The following is an 18,745-nucleotide window of genomic DNA, read 5'->3' on the forward strand; positions in this document are numbered from 1 at the left end:
CTGCCCATTTTTTGATGGATTGTTTTTTTCAATATTGTGTTGTATGACCTGTTTGTATATTTTGCATATTAACCCTTTGTCGATCCCATCATTTGCAAATATTTTCTCTCATTACATAGATTGTCTTTTTGTTTTGTCAATGATTTTCTTTGCTGTGTAAAAGCTTGTAAGTTTGATCAGATCCCATTTGTTTATTTTTGCTTTTATTTCTTTAGTCTTGGGAGACTGATCTAAGAAAATATTGCTATGACTTACGTCAGAAAATGTTTTGTCTATGTTCTCTTCTAGTAGTTTTATGGTGTGTTATGTCTTATATTTAGGTCTTTAAACCATGTTGAGTTTATTTTTATTTATAGTTCGAGGGAATGTTCTGATTTCATTAATGTCCATGTAGCTGTCCTACTTTCCCAACACCATTTATTGAAGAGACTGTCTTTTCTGCCTCGTATATTGTCCCTTCTGTCACAGATTGACTGTAAGTAAGTACGTGGGTTTATTTGGGGGCTTTCTGTCCTGTTCCACCGATTTCTGTGCACTGGAGCTTTGTAGTATTGTCCAAAGTCTGAGAGAACTATGCCTCCAGCTTTTCTCTTTTCCCTCAGGATTGTTTTGACAAATCTAGTGAATTGTAAATGGCAATTCTAGTAAATTTTAGTGTTACTTGTTTCAGTTCTGTGATTAGGTATTTTGATTTTTACAAATAGTTTACAAATTTGGGAAACTCAGCAGTAGCCACAGGACTAGAAAAGGTCAGTTTTCATTCCGGTCCCTAAGAAAGGCAATGCCAAAGAATGCTCAAACTACCACACAGTTGCACTCATCTCACACGCTAGTAAGGAATGCTCAAAATTTTCCAAGCCAGGCTTCAACAGTACATGAACCGTGAACTTCCAGATATTCAAGCTGGATTTAGAAAAGGCAGAGGAACCAGAGATCAAACTGCCAACATCTGTTGGATCATCAAAAAAATCAGGAGAGTTCCAGAAAAACATCTACTTCTGCTTTATTGACTATGCCAAAGCTTTTGACTGTGTGGACCACAACAAACTCTGGAAAATTCTGAAAGAGGTGGGAATACTAGACTACTTGACCTGCCTCTTGAGAAATCTGTATGCAGGTCAGGAAGCAACAGTTAGAACTGGACATGGAACAACAGACTTGTTCCAAATAGGGAAAGGAGTACATCAAGGCTGTATATTGTCACCCTACTTATTTAACTTATATGCAGAGCACATCATGAGAAATGCTGGGCTGGATGAAGCACAAGCTGGAATCAGGCTTGCCGGGAGAAATATCAGTAACCTCAGATATGCAGATGACACCACCCTTATGGCAGAAAGCGAAGAAGAACTAAAGAACCTCTTGATGAAAGTGAAAGAGGAGAGTGAAAAAGTTGGCTTAAACTCAACATTCAGAAAACTAAGGTCATGGAATCTGGTCCTGTCACTTCATGGCAAATACATGGGGAAACAGTGGCAGACTTTATTTTTTGGGGCTCCAAAATCACTCCAGATTGTGACTGCAGCCATGAAATTAAAAGACGCTTGCTCCTTGGAAGAAAATCTATAACCAACCTAGACAGCATATTAAAAAGCAAAGACATTACTTTGCCAAAAAATGTCCTGTTTAGTCAAAGCTATGGTTTTTCCAGTAGTCATGTATGGATATGAGAGTTGGACTATAAAGAAAGCTGAGCGCTGAAGAATTGATGCTTTTGAACTGTGATGTTGGAGAAGACTCTTGAAAGTTGCTTGGACTGCAAGGAGAGCCAACAAGTCCGTCCTAAAGGAAATCAGTCCTGAATATTCATTGGAAGGACTGATGCTGAAGCTGAAACTCCAATACTTTGGCCACCTGATATAAAGAACTGACTCATTTGAAAAGACCCTGATACTGGGAAAGATTGAAGGCGGGAGGAGGAGGGGATGAGAGAGGATGAGATGGTTGGATGGCATCACCAACTCAATGGACATGAGTTTGAGTAAACTCCAGGAGCTGGCGATGGACAGGGAGGCCTGGCGTTCTGCAGTCCATGGGGTTGTAAAGAGTCGGACACAACTGAGCGACTGAACTGAACTGGGGATTGCATTAAATCTGTAGATATGTATTTGGAGTTATATGGCTATTTTCACAGTAAAAATCCTTCTAATCCAAGAGGATGGTATATATTTCCATTTCTTTGAATCATCTATACTAGCAGCACTCCTCCCATGCACCCCTGCCTCCCTCAGCAAGCATTTTGGACTGGAAGTGTGGAAGCCAGGTGGAGCCACAGCCAGTCTCCCTTCACTGACTGCTAGCAAGCTAGCATGTATACATTCCTTGCGAGAAGAGTCCAGGCCGCTCCAGCCCCTCGTCTATTCGAGCAGACCTCCCAGTAGGCAAGGGGGCTCCGCAGGGGGAGGGTCTGCACCTGTGGGCCTTCTTTCCTAGGGGCACTGGCCCTGATGCCTTTTTTTTTTTTCCATAATCAAATCTCTACCTGATTACATGGAAATCTTTCTTATAGCTTTGGTTATATAAGAAATCTTTTGTCAGTTTCTAGTTGGTTTTCTTTGTGAGTTGTTCCACGTGTAGACGGATTTTTGATGTGACTTTGGGGAGTGGGGGAAGCTGAGCTCCATATCCTCCTTCTCTGCCATCTTGACCGACCTCTCACATGCATTTCTTTAGCAGTATACCTAGGAGTGGAACTGCCGATACAGGGTATACCTATGTTCAACTTATTAAATACTGACTTTTAGCTTTCCAAATTGGTTGTAACAATTTGGTACAGTTTACATTTCATTTACTCTCATGAGTCCTAGTCACTCACATCCTCATCAACATTTGGCACTTTTAGTGTTTTTAAGTTTAGTATTCTGATGTGTGTGTAGTGGCATCTCTTTTTAAACCTTTTATGTAGAAATTTTCAAACATATCTAAGAATAGGTAGATTAGTATATAATATTCCATGTTCCCATCAACCAGTTTCAACAGTTGTCAGTAAAGGGCCAGTCTTGTTCTATTAATATATACGTCCCCACTGGACTGTTTTGAAGCAAATCCTAGATGACATTTTTTCTTCTGTAATTTCTTCCAGCATATTTCTCTAAAAGATAAGGATTTTTTTTTTTTTAGAAATATAACTGATTTGATTATCAACCTTAAAAGTTGGCAGTAAGTCCTTTAATATATTGAAGTATCTTAGACAACAGGACTCTTCATTACTAATTATTAATACCCATCTCTAAAATATTCTTACTTAGCCACAGTAGCACTACCGTAGACAAAAGTGTGCATGTTCTAGTTGCTTAGTCATGTCCAACTCTGCAACCCCATGGACTGTAGCCTGCCAGGCTCCTCTGTCCATGGGATTCTCCAGGCAAGAGTACTAAAGCAGGTTGCCATCTCCTCCTCCAGGGCATCTTCCCGACCCAGAGATTAAACCAGCATCTCTTGCATCTCCTGCAGTGGCAGGCGGGTTTTGTACCACTGTGCCACCTGGGAAGCCCAGACAAAAGTAACAGTAATTCCTAAATAGCATCTAATAACTAATCCATATTATATTTTCTCAGGTGTTTCAACTGTCTTGTGGTTGGTTTGTTTAAACCAGAATCCAAATAAGGCTTATACATTTGGTTGTTACGCATCTGAAGTCTCTTATTTTAAAATAGTCTCCCCTGACAGCCACCCACCTATCGATGCTAATGACATTCTTTTACTCAACTAACTAGGCCAATTGTTCTATAGAGCCTCTCAGTTTCTGAATTTGCTCTCCATTCAGTCTTTGGATTTTTCTATATACTAGATTTGATCTAAAACTTCTTAAGTTTAAGGTTAAAAACATATTTGAATAGAGTAGTTCATTGGGATGCTGAGAGCTCTGTATTCCATCATATCAGGAGGCATATATGGTCTGGTAGTTCCACAATTAATGATGCTCGACTGTGACAGCAGGGTTCAGGATTTTATTTTATTTTATTTTTTTCAGGATTTTAAAACATGAGGGAACGTGTGAGCTCGTCTCCACCTTTTAAGTGAGAAAGTTAGGCTTAGGAAGCTATGACTTGTCCAAGAAGACACAGGGGGTTAGTCTGGGGCCAAATCCAGGAGCTTGATCCTGTACTCAGCCTCTCTCCACTGTACCCTTTTACCTTCTGCTATGGTTTCCTCTGTGTCTGTGCTCTCATTAGCTCTGTTTTTGAACATATTATTCAGTGGTGATTGTCTAAAGTGGTCATTTAGATGATGGGATCTTAAGGAAGACTAAAAATTGTGCAAACAAATTATAGCTCTGCATATAAGTATGTAAATCTCGATGATACTTCTGTATCTTGGTTCTATGGGGAAGTTTCCACTCTAATTTTTCTTTGAAATACCCAGTGTCCAGGTGCTACATAATTTTTTCTTTCTGCTGACCAGGAAGGTGATGATTTGGTATTCTCAGACTCCTGAAGCATAGCACCCATTACTATGACCAATGACTAATTAGTCATTAAAATGACTAATTACTGATTATTGAAGTGTACAGTAAATATTAGGTGAACAAATGCAACTAAGACTGGCAAATTGTCATGCAAATGAATTAGTCATTTTATATTAGGTAAATTGATTGCCTATAAATGATCATTTATTAATCTTTTTGGAGAACTTAATGTCCTCTCATACTTAACACTTGACTGATAGGTAACATTTTCATACTAGATATTAACCAGTGCTCTGTAAGATTATAGAAATGGCTTTGCCTTACAGTAGGTCCTACAAGAATTTAGGACTTAGGATCCAGGTTCATTCTGAGTCCCAACTGGTAACTGTGTCCTTTTTTCCCCTGTCAGGAGGATGGTGTTCTCCAGCAGCTTAGAAATGGGGCTTCCCAGCACGACAGAGGGCCTGGGCACCCTCTTTCTGTGCAACAGAGATCTGCAACAGGGTGGGATTCAAGGCCACCATGATGTGTGGAATGGCAATATTTGTAGTTACAGTTTTAGCTGTTTAAAGTATGCCTTCTTTAACTACATTTTAATGTTGCTGTGGGATAATTTGCACTTTCCTGAGAAAGTTTCCTCTCAACAGAGGAAGGATTTTAAGAATTGTATCCAGAGTTTAACTTCACAAGGAAATACCACAACTATACTTCAAGCTTGTCATTTTATTAATAATCATTCTTATTTCCCTTTTATTTCATTTATGTAATTTTTAATTATTTATGCAAGTGCTTCATTTTCTATCTTAAAGTATCTAGATGTTTTAGAAATATGTTTTCACTGTGCTGAACTACATAGTAAGTATACTGTATTGTTTCCTTTTATCACAAAGAAGTACTGTGTTTCACTTAGTTCATGATTTCTGTCTCTTCTCTGAAGGTCCATATCGGTTATCTTCCTAACAAGCAAGTTCTTGGCCTCAGCAAACTTGCTCGGTAAGTATGACTGTAGTGAATAAGAGGACAGGTTTATAGGACCTGTCCCTTCATGGTGAAAATCTTAGCAAGCTTTGTCTCTTGATCCATGTGGATCTCACTTGGAAGGCACATTCCAACTTACTTCATGGTTGCAGAGATAATATATAGACATATATATAGTCTGTCTAAGACAGACTTAGAGGACCTGAAACACAGATGCCCTTTTCTTTTCACTCCTCTGTTGGCCTGCCTTCCTTCTTCACCTCCCACCTGCACAGCCTTGAAGCCTTACCTCACACTTTTCTCGGCAGAGCCTTCCTAACTGGAGAGGCCCTGAGGGTAAGTTCAGCTCAGCCCCTGTTCTTTTTTTTTTTTTCATTTTTTAATTGAAGGATAATTGCTTTACAGAATTTTGTGGTTTTCTGTCATACATCAACAAGAATCAGCCATAAGTACACCCAGCTCCCATTCTTTAAGGGTGGTTTAGCTAAGAGGGCTGAGAGAGGAAGCCTGGGCGGAGGTGTAACTGCACTGCACTTCTGACTTTTAAACGAACCCCCATTGGGCCTCAGCCCTGCTTTCCACTGTGCCTGGGTACCTCCATGCCTCTCTCTGGGTCCTGCAGGGCCAGTTGGTTCACTTCTGGTTCCTCTCACTCTTCAGATCCAAGACTATGCCTTCCTTGACTTTTTCATCCCCCCCGCTCCCCCAGCTCTATTCTGAGAATGCTTACTCTCCTGTTTCTCTTTGTGCTACAGTCCTTTTTTCTCTTTATCCTGTGGGTTCAGGGCTTTACTACTGTTCTTAAGTTTTAGGAAAGAAGTGGTGATATACCAGCATGGTCGCCTGTGTTTAGCTAGAAGTCAACCTGAGGGTTAGTGTTTATGTATCTCTGATAGGAACAGTGGAATATTGGGGGCCAGACCTAAATACCCTTTTGTATAGTTTCCTTGTATAGCATTAGTGACTCCTGTGTGATGAGGAAATACTGGGAGGTGTACACACACCTCCTATTGGAGGAGGTTACAATGAAGGAGTAGGTAATGAAATGCAGTCATTGTCCCCCTCCTTCTAAAAATAAAGCAAGCTAAGTTTGGATAACTTGACTGAGGTGAAAGTGAGCATAGCAAACTTGAAATAAACCTAACTTTGTGACCAACCGACTATCCTGTGGCTCTGATATGTTCCTGTTTCTTCGCCACTTAGACGATCCTGAAACAGTGGTCCAAATCCTTTCCAATTCTGTGTGGGACTCTGTAAATACCACCCCAGCAGTCTGACACCTGCTTTCCACAGCAGTTCTTTTTACTTTGTTTTCATGTCCATGTTCTTACTCATTTCTTCTAGGGATTAAGGAGAAAGTAGGTAGAAGAGAGAAATTTAACTTCCCTAGTTTCTGACCTCATTCCTCAATCTCACAACCAGACAGAGCTCCTTGGTACCATGAAAGGATGTTCTTAAAATCATAACTATTGCTTTACTGCAGTCAGGCTCTTAATACAAATATGCAAGCATGTTGGTGTCTTTCAGTGATCTGTATCCAATGGCAGTGCCAAGGAGTGGCTGAAAAATAGCACGGGTGGTGGTGGTGGGGTAATTTACCTTATTATAATTTCTATTAGCAACCTCCTCCCCGACAACTTTTACTCCCAAATGATAAAGTTATATCAACTGAATACAAGTGTCTTTATTGTAATTGGTTATGCTTACTGTTTTCTAATAAATAATCTAAGTAAGTTCAGTGGGCTTGCTGTGCAAACATAGAAGTAGGCCCAGTCCCCTGGTACCCTCTTTTCCAGCACGATTGCCAGTCCTACACTTCATATAGAAATCTTGGCCCTGCTCCTACCTGTAGACTCTCTGTGTGTGAAAGGTGTAAAATAGATAGTTTTTATACTATAAAAAGCCTGGCAGACTACACTAGGCTGTGGTCTTAATGTAAGCAGTCTTCTCTAGAAGACCTCACTGTGTGTAGACCATGGGCAACACTTTATAGAAATGGGTGTTAGAGTGATCTAGTGAGGTCCTTGAAGAAGTGGTGACTTGAGGGTGGAAGGGAATAGCCTTTGGTTATTTCCTTTCCTAATGGGAGAAAAAGCTCTCCAATAATTAAGCTTTTATGAACAATACAAAGGGGTTAATTATTAGCATGGGGATTTGTCCTTACACGAATAGGATTAAAACGTAAGACACCAAAAAAAGGAACCAAAGAACTGAAAACTGAGTGTATATTAGTTTCAGATATTTTGTAAAGATTTTAAATAAAAGATCTATTAAATAAAAAGAAGGCTAAGATATTATCCAATTGCTTATTCCTTATACGAAGTTGGGAATATTTAGGGCATGAAAAGGAATAAAGCTGAATGTCTTAGCAAAATTTCACCGCTCATTTTAATCTTGTATGTGAAGTTTGTTATATGCTTGCCTTCAAATGAATGACCTTTCATTTCCAGGGAAGTCAAATATCAAACAGTAAAGCTTTAAGTAACAAGAAAATGCCAGAAGTAAGTTGATCTGGTTTAACCCTGGTAGAATTCTAGAGTAAATTTAGTTTGAATAGAAATTCCTTCTGTTGCTGAAAATCCATTGAACATGTATTTGTTTTCTTGCTTTAGAATAATTGAGTGAACACAATTAAATCTTGAATATAGAATTGTAGTGCCTCACGTGGCTGTGGTTCAGCTGTTGGGCAACTACTGTGAAAGGACCATGCCAGTTACTGTGGCTGCTGGAGGGAAGTAGGACACGGCCACTGCCCTCGAGCAGAGCCAGCAGTAGGAGGCAGCAGGTGCCAAGGCTCGCCTGGTCAGGAGCCCTGGGTGCAGAGGACCCACGATGGCTGTGCCTGGCAGGGTGGAGGAGACCTAGGGGTGGAGGGCTGAGCAGAGCTCTGAACAGACGAGACGCGCCTCTAGGTATAGTTAATGAACAACCAAAGGAAAATCAGAGGGTAGGAGCAAGACATATTCCAGTGGGTGGGCAGCAGGTCAGTTGATCCAGGAGGTTCAGACTGGGAGATAGTTAACAATGGTAGATTAGATTACAAAGGGAATGGTTTTTTTTGTTTGTTTGGTTTTTTTTTTCCTCATTTTTCTCTTATAAAAGTAATGTGGCAGTTAAACTTAAATACAAGTGAATGACTAAAGGGAAAACTTTTCTTTCCTATTTCCATTCCCCACTAGAGATCTTTCACTATCCTTCTGGAAGATTTCAACGCGAACATGTGGCCTTAAAACTGCTCGCTAAATAAGACAAAAGGGGATCATGTCCTACATCTACTACTACTTTAAAAAAAAACAACGTGAAATTCCTTGGGCAACTTTTAGTCTAAAAAGTCCAAGTTCCTTTTAATGGCCACATTGTATTTGTTAAAAATTAATTAATTACTTTTGGCAGAGCTGGGTCTGCGCTTTGGTGAGCGAGGGCTACTCTCTAGCTGCAGTGAGCGAACTCAGTAATTGTGTCACAGGGGCTTAGTTGCTCCATAGCATGTGAAAATTTCCCGGACCAGGGATTGAACCCATGTTCCCTGCATTGGCAGGCAGATTCTTAACAACTGAACCACCAGGGAAGTCCAGTATTTCTTTAATATAATTCACTTAACCAGTCTTTGAGCCTACAGCTTGAGACTGTTGTCAAAAATGGATGGGGGAAAAAACTGTTGGTGAATACATTTTTATCTATTTCCATATTTTGAGTCTAAGAGTAGAATAAGATTACTGGGTTGAGAGTAGCTGAATTGTTTATATTACCAAATTGCTCTCCAGAAAAGATCCTACAGATCTGTACTCTAATAGTAGGTTAGTGGCATGTGTTTCTCTACCGTTTTGCGAGCACTGGCAAACATTGAAGAGTCTGAAGTCCAAACAAGGTAAGTGAAAATTGGTACCTATAGTTTTAATTTGCACTTAGAGTGAGGTTAAATTTGTTCAGAAACTTCCTGATCTTAGTCTTTGCTAATTTTTCAATTAGGTTGCTTGTCTTTTTATTACTGGTTTATATGAGCTTTCTGAATATTAAAGCTGGGAATCATTTTCCAGGCTTATCATTTGTCTTGTTTTCTAGTATCCTTTTTCATGAAGTTTAAAACTTGCATAGTCATAAATTCATGTTTTGGGGGGTTATTTTTATGACCTTATTTTTATATGTAGATCTCTGCTCTATGTATTTTGGGGCGAGGAGTAAGGAGGAATCCCTCTCTTGCTGTTGTATGCTCACTGACCTCCTGTACCACCACGCTTACCTCGCATTGCCATGCTGCTTGCTGGCTATCCTTACTGCTACTCTTGGGACTTTGATGTTCCTCCTGGATTTTGTGTTAACTTCCTGACTCCTGTCCTCACGTCGCTTAGGATCCTTAGCTCTGCTCTCATGTGCTGCTAGGGTGTTCTTTCTCAAGTGTGGGTTTGACAGTGCTTCCCCCTTCATAGCTCTATAGCTCTTAATAAAGTTCAAACTTCTTACTTTAGCTAAGTCCCACTGTGACCTGGCTCTATTTCTTGTTGTTCTTTTGCTTTTTTCTCTAGCCACACTTGAGAATTTACAGCCTGGTATCAAGTCTAGCTTATCAAGTCAAATGATATGAAGGCATCAGAAACACTTCTGAGATTTGCAAAGGTTAAATTATACCATCCATGGGTTCTTCCTGTAAAAAGTATCACCAGATTACTTTCCCAGTTGCCAGAGGAGGAAGAGGAGAGAAAGTATAATACAGAGTTATTATATTATATATATTATTATATATATTATATTGTAATACAGAGAGAAAGTATAAAACAGAGGACCTAGCAGAGATGTTATAAGACCAGTAAGTGTGTGCATGCTCAGTCATGTCCAACTCTTTTGCAACTCCATGGTCTGGTAGCCTGCCAGACTCTTCTGTCCATGAACTCTCCAGGAAGAATACTGGAGTGGGTTGCCTTTCCTGTCTCCAGGGATCTTCCCAACCCAGGGATCAAGCACGCATTTCCTCATTGGTTGGTGGGTTTTTTCCCACTGAGCCACCTGGCTCGTTGGATTAAATTTAGTATCCAACCCTATCCCCCTTTTAAAAAAAATAAAATGCTAGTTAAAATTAAGGCAAAATTTGTCAAAGGGGATAAAGTGGGTCCTCTTATTTTGAGAAGGTTGTATAATAAAAGTGGTAATGAGGACTTCCCTGGTGGTCCAGTGGTTCAGACTCCGTGCTTCTAATGCAGGGGACATGGGTTTGATCCTTAGTTGGGGAACTAGGATTCCACATGCTGTGTGGCTTGGCCAAAAAAAAATTAAAAAACAAACAAAAAAAATTAAAAGTAGTCATGAATCTTCATCAAATGAGTTCAAAACAAAACATGAAATGCATAGAGCAACTGACAAACCTGAAGGAGTAGGAACACTAATTACCTCCCAACCTTTGATACAGACAAAAGGATACACGGGAGTAGGTAACCTTTCCCTTCTCCAGCAGATCTTCCCAACCCAGGGATCAAACTCAGGTCTCCTGCATTGCAGGCAGATTCTTTACCAACTCACCCACGCGGAAGCCCAAGAATACCGGAGTGGGTAGCCTGTCCCTTCTCCAGAGGATCGTCTCAACCTAGGAATTGAACTGGGGTCTCCTGCATTGTAGGCGGATTCTTTACCAACTGAGCTATCCGGGAAGCCCTAAAGGATATACCATATCATCTCAATAGATGTAGAAAAGCGTTTGACAAAATTCCATGTCCATTCATGATAAAAACTAAGAGTATAAAGGCAATATACCTCATTGTCTTGTATAGTAATGGCTATATATGACAAACCCACAACTAGCATCTTACTCAATGGTGACAAGCTGAAAGCATGATCTGTCATAATTGCTTATAAGTTTAATAATTTTATCTAGAGATGAGAAGTTATATAACAAAACATATTCTTTAAAAATTTCTTAAAAACTTACTCAAAGATTAAAGAAGAAGATGGATGGGAATGAGCCAAGCATTAGAAAACCTAGATAAGCTAGTAACCATTAGGAAAAGTAAAATTAATGTTGGAAGAGGAGTGGCAGGGAAGGGGCTAAACCTAGTTAGTGTAGTAGGCATTTTTTCAAACTTTTGAGTAACCACTGACTTTCATGTTAGTAATTCAAGAGCATGAAAAAACCTAAAAAGCTGTATTAGATGCAGTTGCCTGTGCCTGATAACAAAGCCTGACAAAGCTGTTTAATTATAGACTAATCTCAATTATGAGTGTAGTCATTAAAATCCTAACTATCAAAAAACTTTTATCATCCAAGGAGCTTTACTTTAAGAATACAAAAATAGTTTAGATTAAAATAGAAAACTGTTGATTCCAGTAATACAGTAAACTAGATTATAATGATATCTTGGTATGGCATACTTATGCTATATCTTGGTATAACATATGATATAAGGTGTACCAACATTTCACTCATTGGGGGCAATATAAAGCAGGCATCTCTCGTGGTGGTCAGTGGCCACAGGGTCCCACATTGCTCATGGATGGCCACCTCAGGATTCCCCCAAAACTTTGCATTCCCCACCCACATTCCCTGATATCTCTGCTTTCATGGCAGTTTCCTCTGCCTTGGCTGGCTTGGCAGTTGTTGGGCTGCACCCCACAGGCCTGCAAGCCTTGGATTGCCCAGCCTCAAGACCAAAGAACAAGCCCCAAAACAGCAACAGAGATATCAACAGTTTGGTGCACAGGGCAGCCTTATGAGTTCAAAGCAAGGTCCTGGAACAACACCTCATTGTGCCCAGCAGCCACCTTAGCTACTTGGGAAGGAGGAGGCTGCCAGTTATAGAGGGAATTGACATCAGGTTGACTCATCAGTTACCAGGGAAACCAGCGACTGGGCATTGGGCAAGCACAGAGGCAGTTAAGAGAATTGGAAAGTCATGTGAGAGAGGCAGGGCCTCATTGAGCAGATGTCCGGAAAGCAAGACTACAGCCATCTTGAATGGCCTGACAATACACTATATGATTATCTTTAATGCTGAGAAGACAGGGATTCAATACCTATTTCTTACTTGAAAAAGAATAAGAATAAGAAATTATAAACTGGGTATAAGACCCCTGTTTGCCACATACTCGCAACACACACAGTAGACGGTCAATAACAAATGATGCTCTTTCAGCACGGTAGCCATTGTCGACCAGCAATATGCAGGCACTGTGGGTGGCAGAGAAACGTAAGAGGCGTTCCTGTGAGACTTGGCGGCCTACCTGTGACTGCCTTCTTTGACTATCACAAGTAATAAAGCAAGTCGTCAGTTCTGTCTGAATGGCACAGTGGGGAAAAGGGCTGTAAACACACCTTGTAGGCGAGCTGATCCTTAAATTGATTCCAGATTCATGACTAAAATGCCGAATTTTAGGGAAAAGATCCTTCACATGAATTGCAATCCTCAAATGTGTAATTTGGTGACTATCCCCATGTTTTACAGCCAGAAGAAGAGGTGTTGAAAGGGGAAATGCATCACTGGACAGACTGTTATAAGCTGAGATCAGGGGCTCCTATCGAGATTACTGTGTGATTATGTATTATAAAGAGATGTCTGAAGAAGTCCGTTTAGCTCTAATCTGATTATCCTAATAGGTTTAGTTGGTACATAGTTGAGGTTAGTCTGACAAATAGTCTTTATTTTTAGCTTGAGATTTAAGCTCTGATTAAACAATATGATTAATTAGAACACTTGAGACATGGTCTAAAATTGGTGATTTGGGAGCTTAAAAATTACTCACCTCTAATTGTTGTTTTTCCTCAGTGAATATTTACACTTCATTCTGTCTTTGCAGACCTAGGGAAGCACCACTCTATTGTAGTTGGTGGTCTCCTTCAGACCTCCCTTTTCTCATTTACTTGTATCCTTCTCCTCTAAGCATTTATCCACTGCCCACACCCTACAATTACTTCAATAAAGCAATTATTCTTTAGACTTACGGGGAAGGCTTCCAGTTTCACTTCAGTTTATAATTAAAACAATTCTTTCTTTTCTAGGATTGTAGAAATCTACAGTAGAAGATTACAAGGTAACTTTTAAACTATTCTATTTACAGAAAACCATTTTTTATTAAGGGAAAAGTGTTCTTTGTTCTTAGTACAAGTGTAATATGTATGTATAATAAAAATTAAGGGAGTTCCTTGGCAGTCTGATGGTTAGGACTTGGTGCTTTCACTGTGGTAACCCCGGTTCAATCCCAGTCAGAGAACTAAGATGCCCTCAAGCTGCATGGCATGGCACACAATGAATAAATAAAAGAGTAAAAGAAACCTTGTTGGGAATATAAAACAGAAAGTCCACTATATTTCAAGCTTCCAGAAAAAATCATTATATTTGCAGATTCCACCTTCCCTAATGGCTCAGATGGTAAAGAATCTGCCTGTAATGCAGGAGACCTGGGTTCAGTTCCTGGGTCGGGAGGATCCCCTGGAGAAGGAAATACCAACCCACTCCAGTATTCTTGTCTGGAAAATCCCATGGGCAGAGGAGCCTGATGGGCTATAGTCCATGGGGTCATGAAGAGTCAGACAAGACTGAGTGACTAACACTTTCACTTTCATATTTTATTGTATATACCAACATTTAAAAAATCAACTTACTTTTATTATAGTATTTGAAAACAGGCTTCACCCTTTTTTCCCTTATCAAACTTTTTTTTTCCCCCACATACACATAACCATGTCTTTTATTTGCTGACTGTTCAGCATTCCATTGTACAACTGTGCTGTGGCTTAATTTAACCAATTCCTGCTCTGATATTTGGAGTTTTCAAATAAATGCCAATTTAACCAATTCCTGCTCTGATATTTGGAGTTTTCAAATAAATGCCAATTTAACCAGTTCCTGCTCTGATATTTGGAGTTTTCAAATAAATGCAGTGCTGCAGTGAACACTTAGTTCAAAGATATTGTTTATTCAGCACAGGAAAATTTAGGTTAAATCATTGGTTGTCAGCATGGCTCTAAGAGCAATTTAATAATTGGACTATAGCCCCTTTGTTAATCCTGTTGCAAGCTGTGTATTCATTTCTTTTACTCTCCGTCCATGGGGGTGCTGGTTGTCAATATTTTCTTGGTCTTTCTGCACACGTAAGAGACAGCCGTCATTCTAATCTGTTCCCTCCAGTGGTGCTGGAGGGCACCAGGGCTTCCTCAGTTCCCTTTGGCACCTGAACTGCAGGTGAGGGAATCGAACAGGGGCGTCCTGTGGCCTGGACAGCAGAGCAAGCACATTGGTGAAGGGTGCTTCACCAAAGTCTTGCTTTTAAGATTTCAAATATTCTAGAAACAGCAAAAGCTTCCAGCTGTCTGTTCATGTCAGACTCAAATTGAGTTCCTTGTCACATCCACAGTTCAGGAGCGCCTTACGAAACAAATTGCCGTAGCAATCACAGAGGCCTTGCGACCTGCTGGAGTGGGGGTCGTGGTTGAAGCAACGTAAGTCTGTTTGCATTTAATAATGTCATAGTGGTTTTGGGGGTTGGAGGTGTAGGGAGTCATAGGCTTAGGTGTAGTGAATGTACACAACAATAACAGCTAATGATTTCTTTAGCTCTTTGATTCTTTGAGCAGAGTTTTCCGAATATGTTGTCACACATCTAAAAAATAAAGAGTTGTACCTAAAAACAGGTAAAAAGGGCAACTGAAGACACTTCTTTAAGTTAGAATGAATTTTGAGAATTATGTACATCTTGTGGGCAGTTTTCACCCATTCTTTGTGCACTGCTGGCTAACGTCACCCACCTTGGTCTCCATTCTCTGGATCCCGCTTGGTGAGACCAGTGTACCTCAGTATTTCTCTGAACACCTAGGCTAGCTAAGTGCTCACTTGGTCCTGAAGATGGATCAAGTGAGAACTCTGAATTTCTTTTTCTCTAGAAGTTGTGTATCTTTGTAGACCTTTGTATTAGTTTCACCCAGGAAGAAAATTCCACTTTTCCTCCTCTGACTGGATGCCTTAAGGACCCAACCATTGATACAAATAAAAGCTATAAGGCTTACGAACTTAAAAAAATGTTTTAGACCAAATTTATCTAAGAAGTGACTTTTTGACATACTTGCTAACTGTGATTTAGTCTTTTGGGCTGCTCTTATTTAAAACCCAACCCAGCAACTGTCTGCTCCATGAGACTACCTTTGTTGCCTTGTTTCATAGACACATGTGTATGGTAATGCGAGGAGTGCAGAAAATGAACAGCAGAACCGTGACCAGCACAATGTTGGGGGTGTTCCGGGAGGACCCGAAGACCCGGGAAGAGTTTCTGACCCTCATCAAGAGCTGAGCCTCAGCTTGTGCCACGTGGTTTACAGATCGTGCAGCTAGAAGCATCGTTTTGTCTGGTCTTAATTGTTTGTACATTCCACTTTCAGTTGTTACAGATGTGAACTCTCATCTTTGTCATTAATTGTATTTAATTATTTATAGCAAGTCAAATAAAAGTAATTAATAAAGGGGTGAGCCCTGTATTTTCTTCTTGCCACCTTTTAGTGGCAACATTCAAGAAAACTGCCAATAGTGTAAGTTGCAACCCCATGGACTATAGCCCACCAGGCTCCTCTGTCCCTGGAATTCTCCAGGCAAGAATACTGGAGTGGGTAGCCATTCCCTTCTCCAGGATAGTGTAAGTTACTTCTGTAAAACCACTGCCTTTCAGGTAACCTGAGGGTGCTGGGAAGGGAGAAGGATTCATGTGTTTTGTTCAGAGTATGGTAATTTGATTCAGAAGCACAGGAATGTTGGGGATGGGAGAAGATTATGGTCAATATGTTTGTTTTACCCTCTCCAAACAAAAATGGTGTGCTTGAAATAATTTATGTACAGTGTGCAGCATTGCTCTGCAAATTGAAAATCCAAAAGGCTCCACTTTAATCATGATTATTTAACCACCTGACACTTTATTTTTTATATATTTTTTAAACTATCCAGTTGTAACATATGTCACCAAGGGGAAGGTAGCGGAATATCTATGTATTTTAATTTCACTGTGAGTTAAAAAGGCAATTTCTACCCTCTATTCTTTTTAAAATTCAAGTACAGGAGATTAGTTCCTGAAGTTGTTTACGAGTATATTCTCATGTCAATATACAGGGATTTAGACATTTAACTCTCTGTGCCTTGAGGAGAATATCACACCATTTAGAGTGTAGATACCTTTGCCTTTTTTTTTAAAAAAAAAAAGCCATTATTTTATAAGACTTAGTCCTGACATTGCAAATAACTAGTTCTCACAGTTCTACCTTTTCATTTTTCTTGGGAGCTTACTTTGTGAGTTCCTTGTAGATGCCTCAAAAAAATTTTTTTTAACTTATCAAATGTTTTTCTAAGTATTTACAGAAACTTTTGAAAGTGTCCATCATTTTCGGGTTTGCAGAACCATAGCTTCCGTGAATGTGAGAGAATGCAGATTGCGCTGTGAACTGTTTTGAGCTCTGTCCCATGTCTAATGAAAGCGGTTTTGTTGGTGTCTGTGAAAATGCACCATCATTTTGTGGAATGAGTGTAAAATACTGGAAACGGGTATACGAGTTTCCCGTGTGGTCCAAGTGGATCTTATCTTTGGTGTGACTGTTCAAGTGGGATAGGTCTTTTAGTCCAGGAAGCTGCTGCCTTATTAATGATTATCTTAAAATTTCCTCCACTGGGGCAGTGTGGGCCAAATTGAAACAAACAACAACAACTAAAACCCCAACTCTCTGCAAAAACAAATACAGTTATTCCATGGAGAAGTCTCTGATATGGAGAAGGCTGACACTGTGCTCTTCAAATTTATCCTGTTACCTTAACAAGGATTAACCACATACTTGCTGTAACTCTGGTAGTTCTGCCTCTGCCACTCTGATGCTATTTGGCTTATGCAAGGGCAAGATGGCAGAGGTGTTTTTTTTGTTGTTGTTGTTTAATTTTAACTCTTCCCTACTTTTAGTTCCTTTATTTTCTCTATATTTGGAGTTTCTAAAGTAGTTTGGTGGTTAATTCTGAGTTCCCTTTAAAATTTAACCTGATATAGACATTATCCTACTTAACATTTAGACAGAGATAGAATTAACATTCACCTCATGCTTAATATTCTCAAGTTTTTACAGCTGTGACTTGGAGGACCAAAGAAATTGTTAGCTGTTAATTCATCTTCCTGAGATCAATTGTATTCCTTTTTAACTCTTTAAGATTTCCCAGAAATGTTCTCATAAAAGTTTAAAATATCCATGGTATTGGTCTAGAGTGTTGGTAAATGCAGAGTAACTACCTTGTCTGTTTTACTCTGGTCTGTAAGTTCTTCAAAATTACCTTTTCATATCCGTGGCCTTGAGTTCATTTTGGGAGTTTTTAAGAATTTGATGCTTTTAAATACACTGTTCAATTTAATTGTTCAACTTTTATGTATGGTGTATATTGTTCCTGAAGCTGGTTTTATTTAAATTATTAAAGTGTTTTGACTTTGTTCTTGTGAAAATAGTTTCTTTTTGAACCACTTAATTATTTTTATTGCATTCTGTTTTAGCAAAGATACCCTTCATACTGGCTTCTCTCAGCCACCAAACTATTAGACTATAAATCCTAGAACATAAATTTACCCCCAGCTCTCTGTCTCTCTTTGAATATTACTTTCCTCACCCTCCTGCAGTAATGGGAAGGGGAGATCTAGGGTAAGAGTAAGGAATCTGAATGACCCTCATGTCCCTGTTCTAAGCCTAACTTTGGGTAACTGCAGCTCCTGAGAACTGGCACTGCTTTCTGTGTGGGAGCAGCTGAGGAGGGAAGAGCTGGCTGGGGCAGGGAACTGGGCAGTTCAGGGAGTAGGAGAGTTTCTGTCTCTTTCATAGGGAAGAGCCTGCCTGGAAACTTCCAAGTAGGAGGGAAAGTTGCTGCCTCTTTTCTGTCCATGCCTGGTGGCCTCATCAATCCATCTCTTGGGCAGTCTTCCCATTCCCCACTCCAACTAGGCAGAGGCCCCAGCCCTCACTGATTGTCAGCCTGTCCAGGTGCTGGGGCCACTGTAGGGGCCTGCTTCTCCTTGAAGGATCTGATAGCCTATAGATAGTGAATCTGATCACCTAAGCTAGGAAAGCACAAAACATTCATGGTTTTTTTTGGCCGTGCCACACAGCTTGTGGGACCTTAGTCTACCTACCATGGATCCAAACCACACCCTTGGCAGTGAAAGTGCAGAGTCCTATTCACTGGACCACTAGGGAATTCCTGAAACATTCCTGAAAACCACAACTCATAGGTGTTAATAAAACAATGAGCTGCCTGTTAAGCCCAAGTTGCTGCTTCTGAGTTTTTTTCACTAAAGATTGAATTGGTTGAAGAACAGCACTGGAGAAATTATGCCCTCTGACTCTGGACTATACTACAAAGCTACAGAAATCAAAAC

The 18,745-nt window shown here is 40.0% G+C and overlaps 1 protein-coding gene across 2 annotated transcripts in view; it reads left to right on the forward strand.

Annotated features, from left to right (window-relative positions):
• Window positions 1-17,821, forward strand: part of GCH1 (GTP cyclohydrolase 1) — a 53,437-nt gene extending 35,616 nt beyond the window's left edge. Inside the window, exons 3-6 of one of the 2 annotated variants that reach the window (XM_061157010.1) lie at window positions 5,346-5,401; window positions 13,368-13,399; window positions 14,723-14,807; window positions 15,800-17,821. In XM_061157010.1, coding sequence (XP_061012993.1) covers window positions 5,346-5,401; window positions 13,368-13,399; window positions 14,723-14,807; window positions 15,800-15,995 — 369 coding nt within the window. In that variant the 3' untranslated portion in view covers window positions 15,996-17,821. Of the gene's footprint in view, window positions 1-5,345; window positions 5,402-13,367; window positions 13,400-14,722; window positions 14,808-15,525 lie in introns of both variants that reach the window. The other variant, XM_061157009.1, reaches the window with a different exon arrangement.
• Window positions 17,822-18,745: the final 924 nt, after the last annotated feature.

The sequence above is a fragment of the Dama dama genome, chromosome 12 (genome assembly GCF_033118175.1).
Source record: "Dama dama isolate Ldn47 chromosome 12, ASM3311817v1, whole genome shotgun sequence".
In the NCBI taxonomy this organism is placed as follows: Eukaryota; Metazoa; Chordata; class Mammalia; order Artiodactyla; family Cervidae; genus Dama; species Dama dama.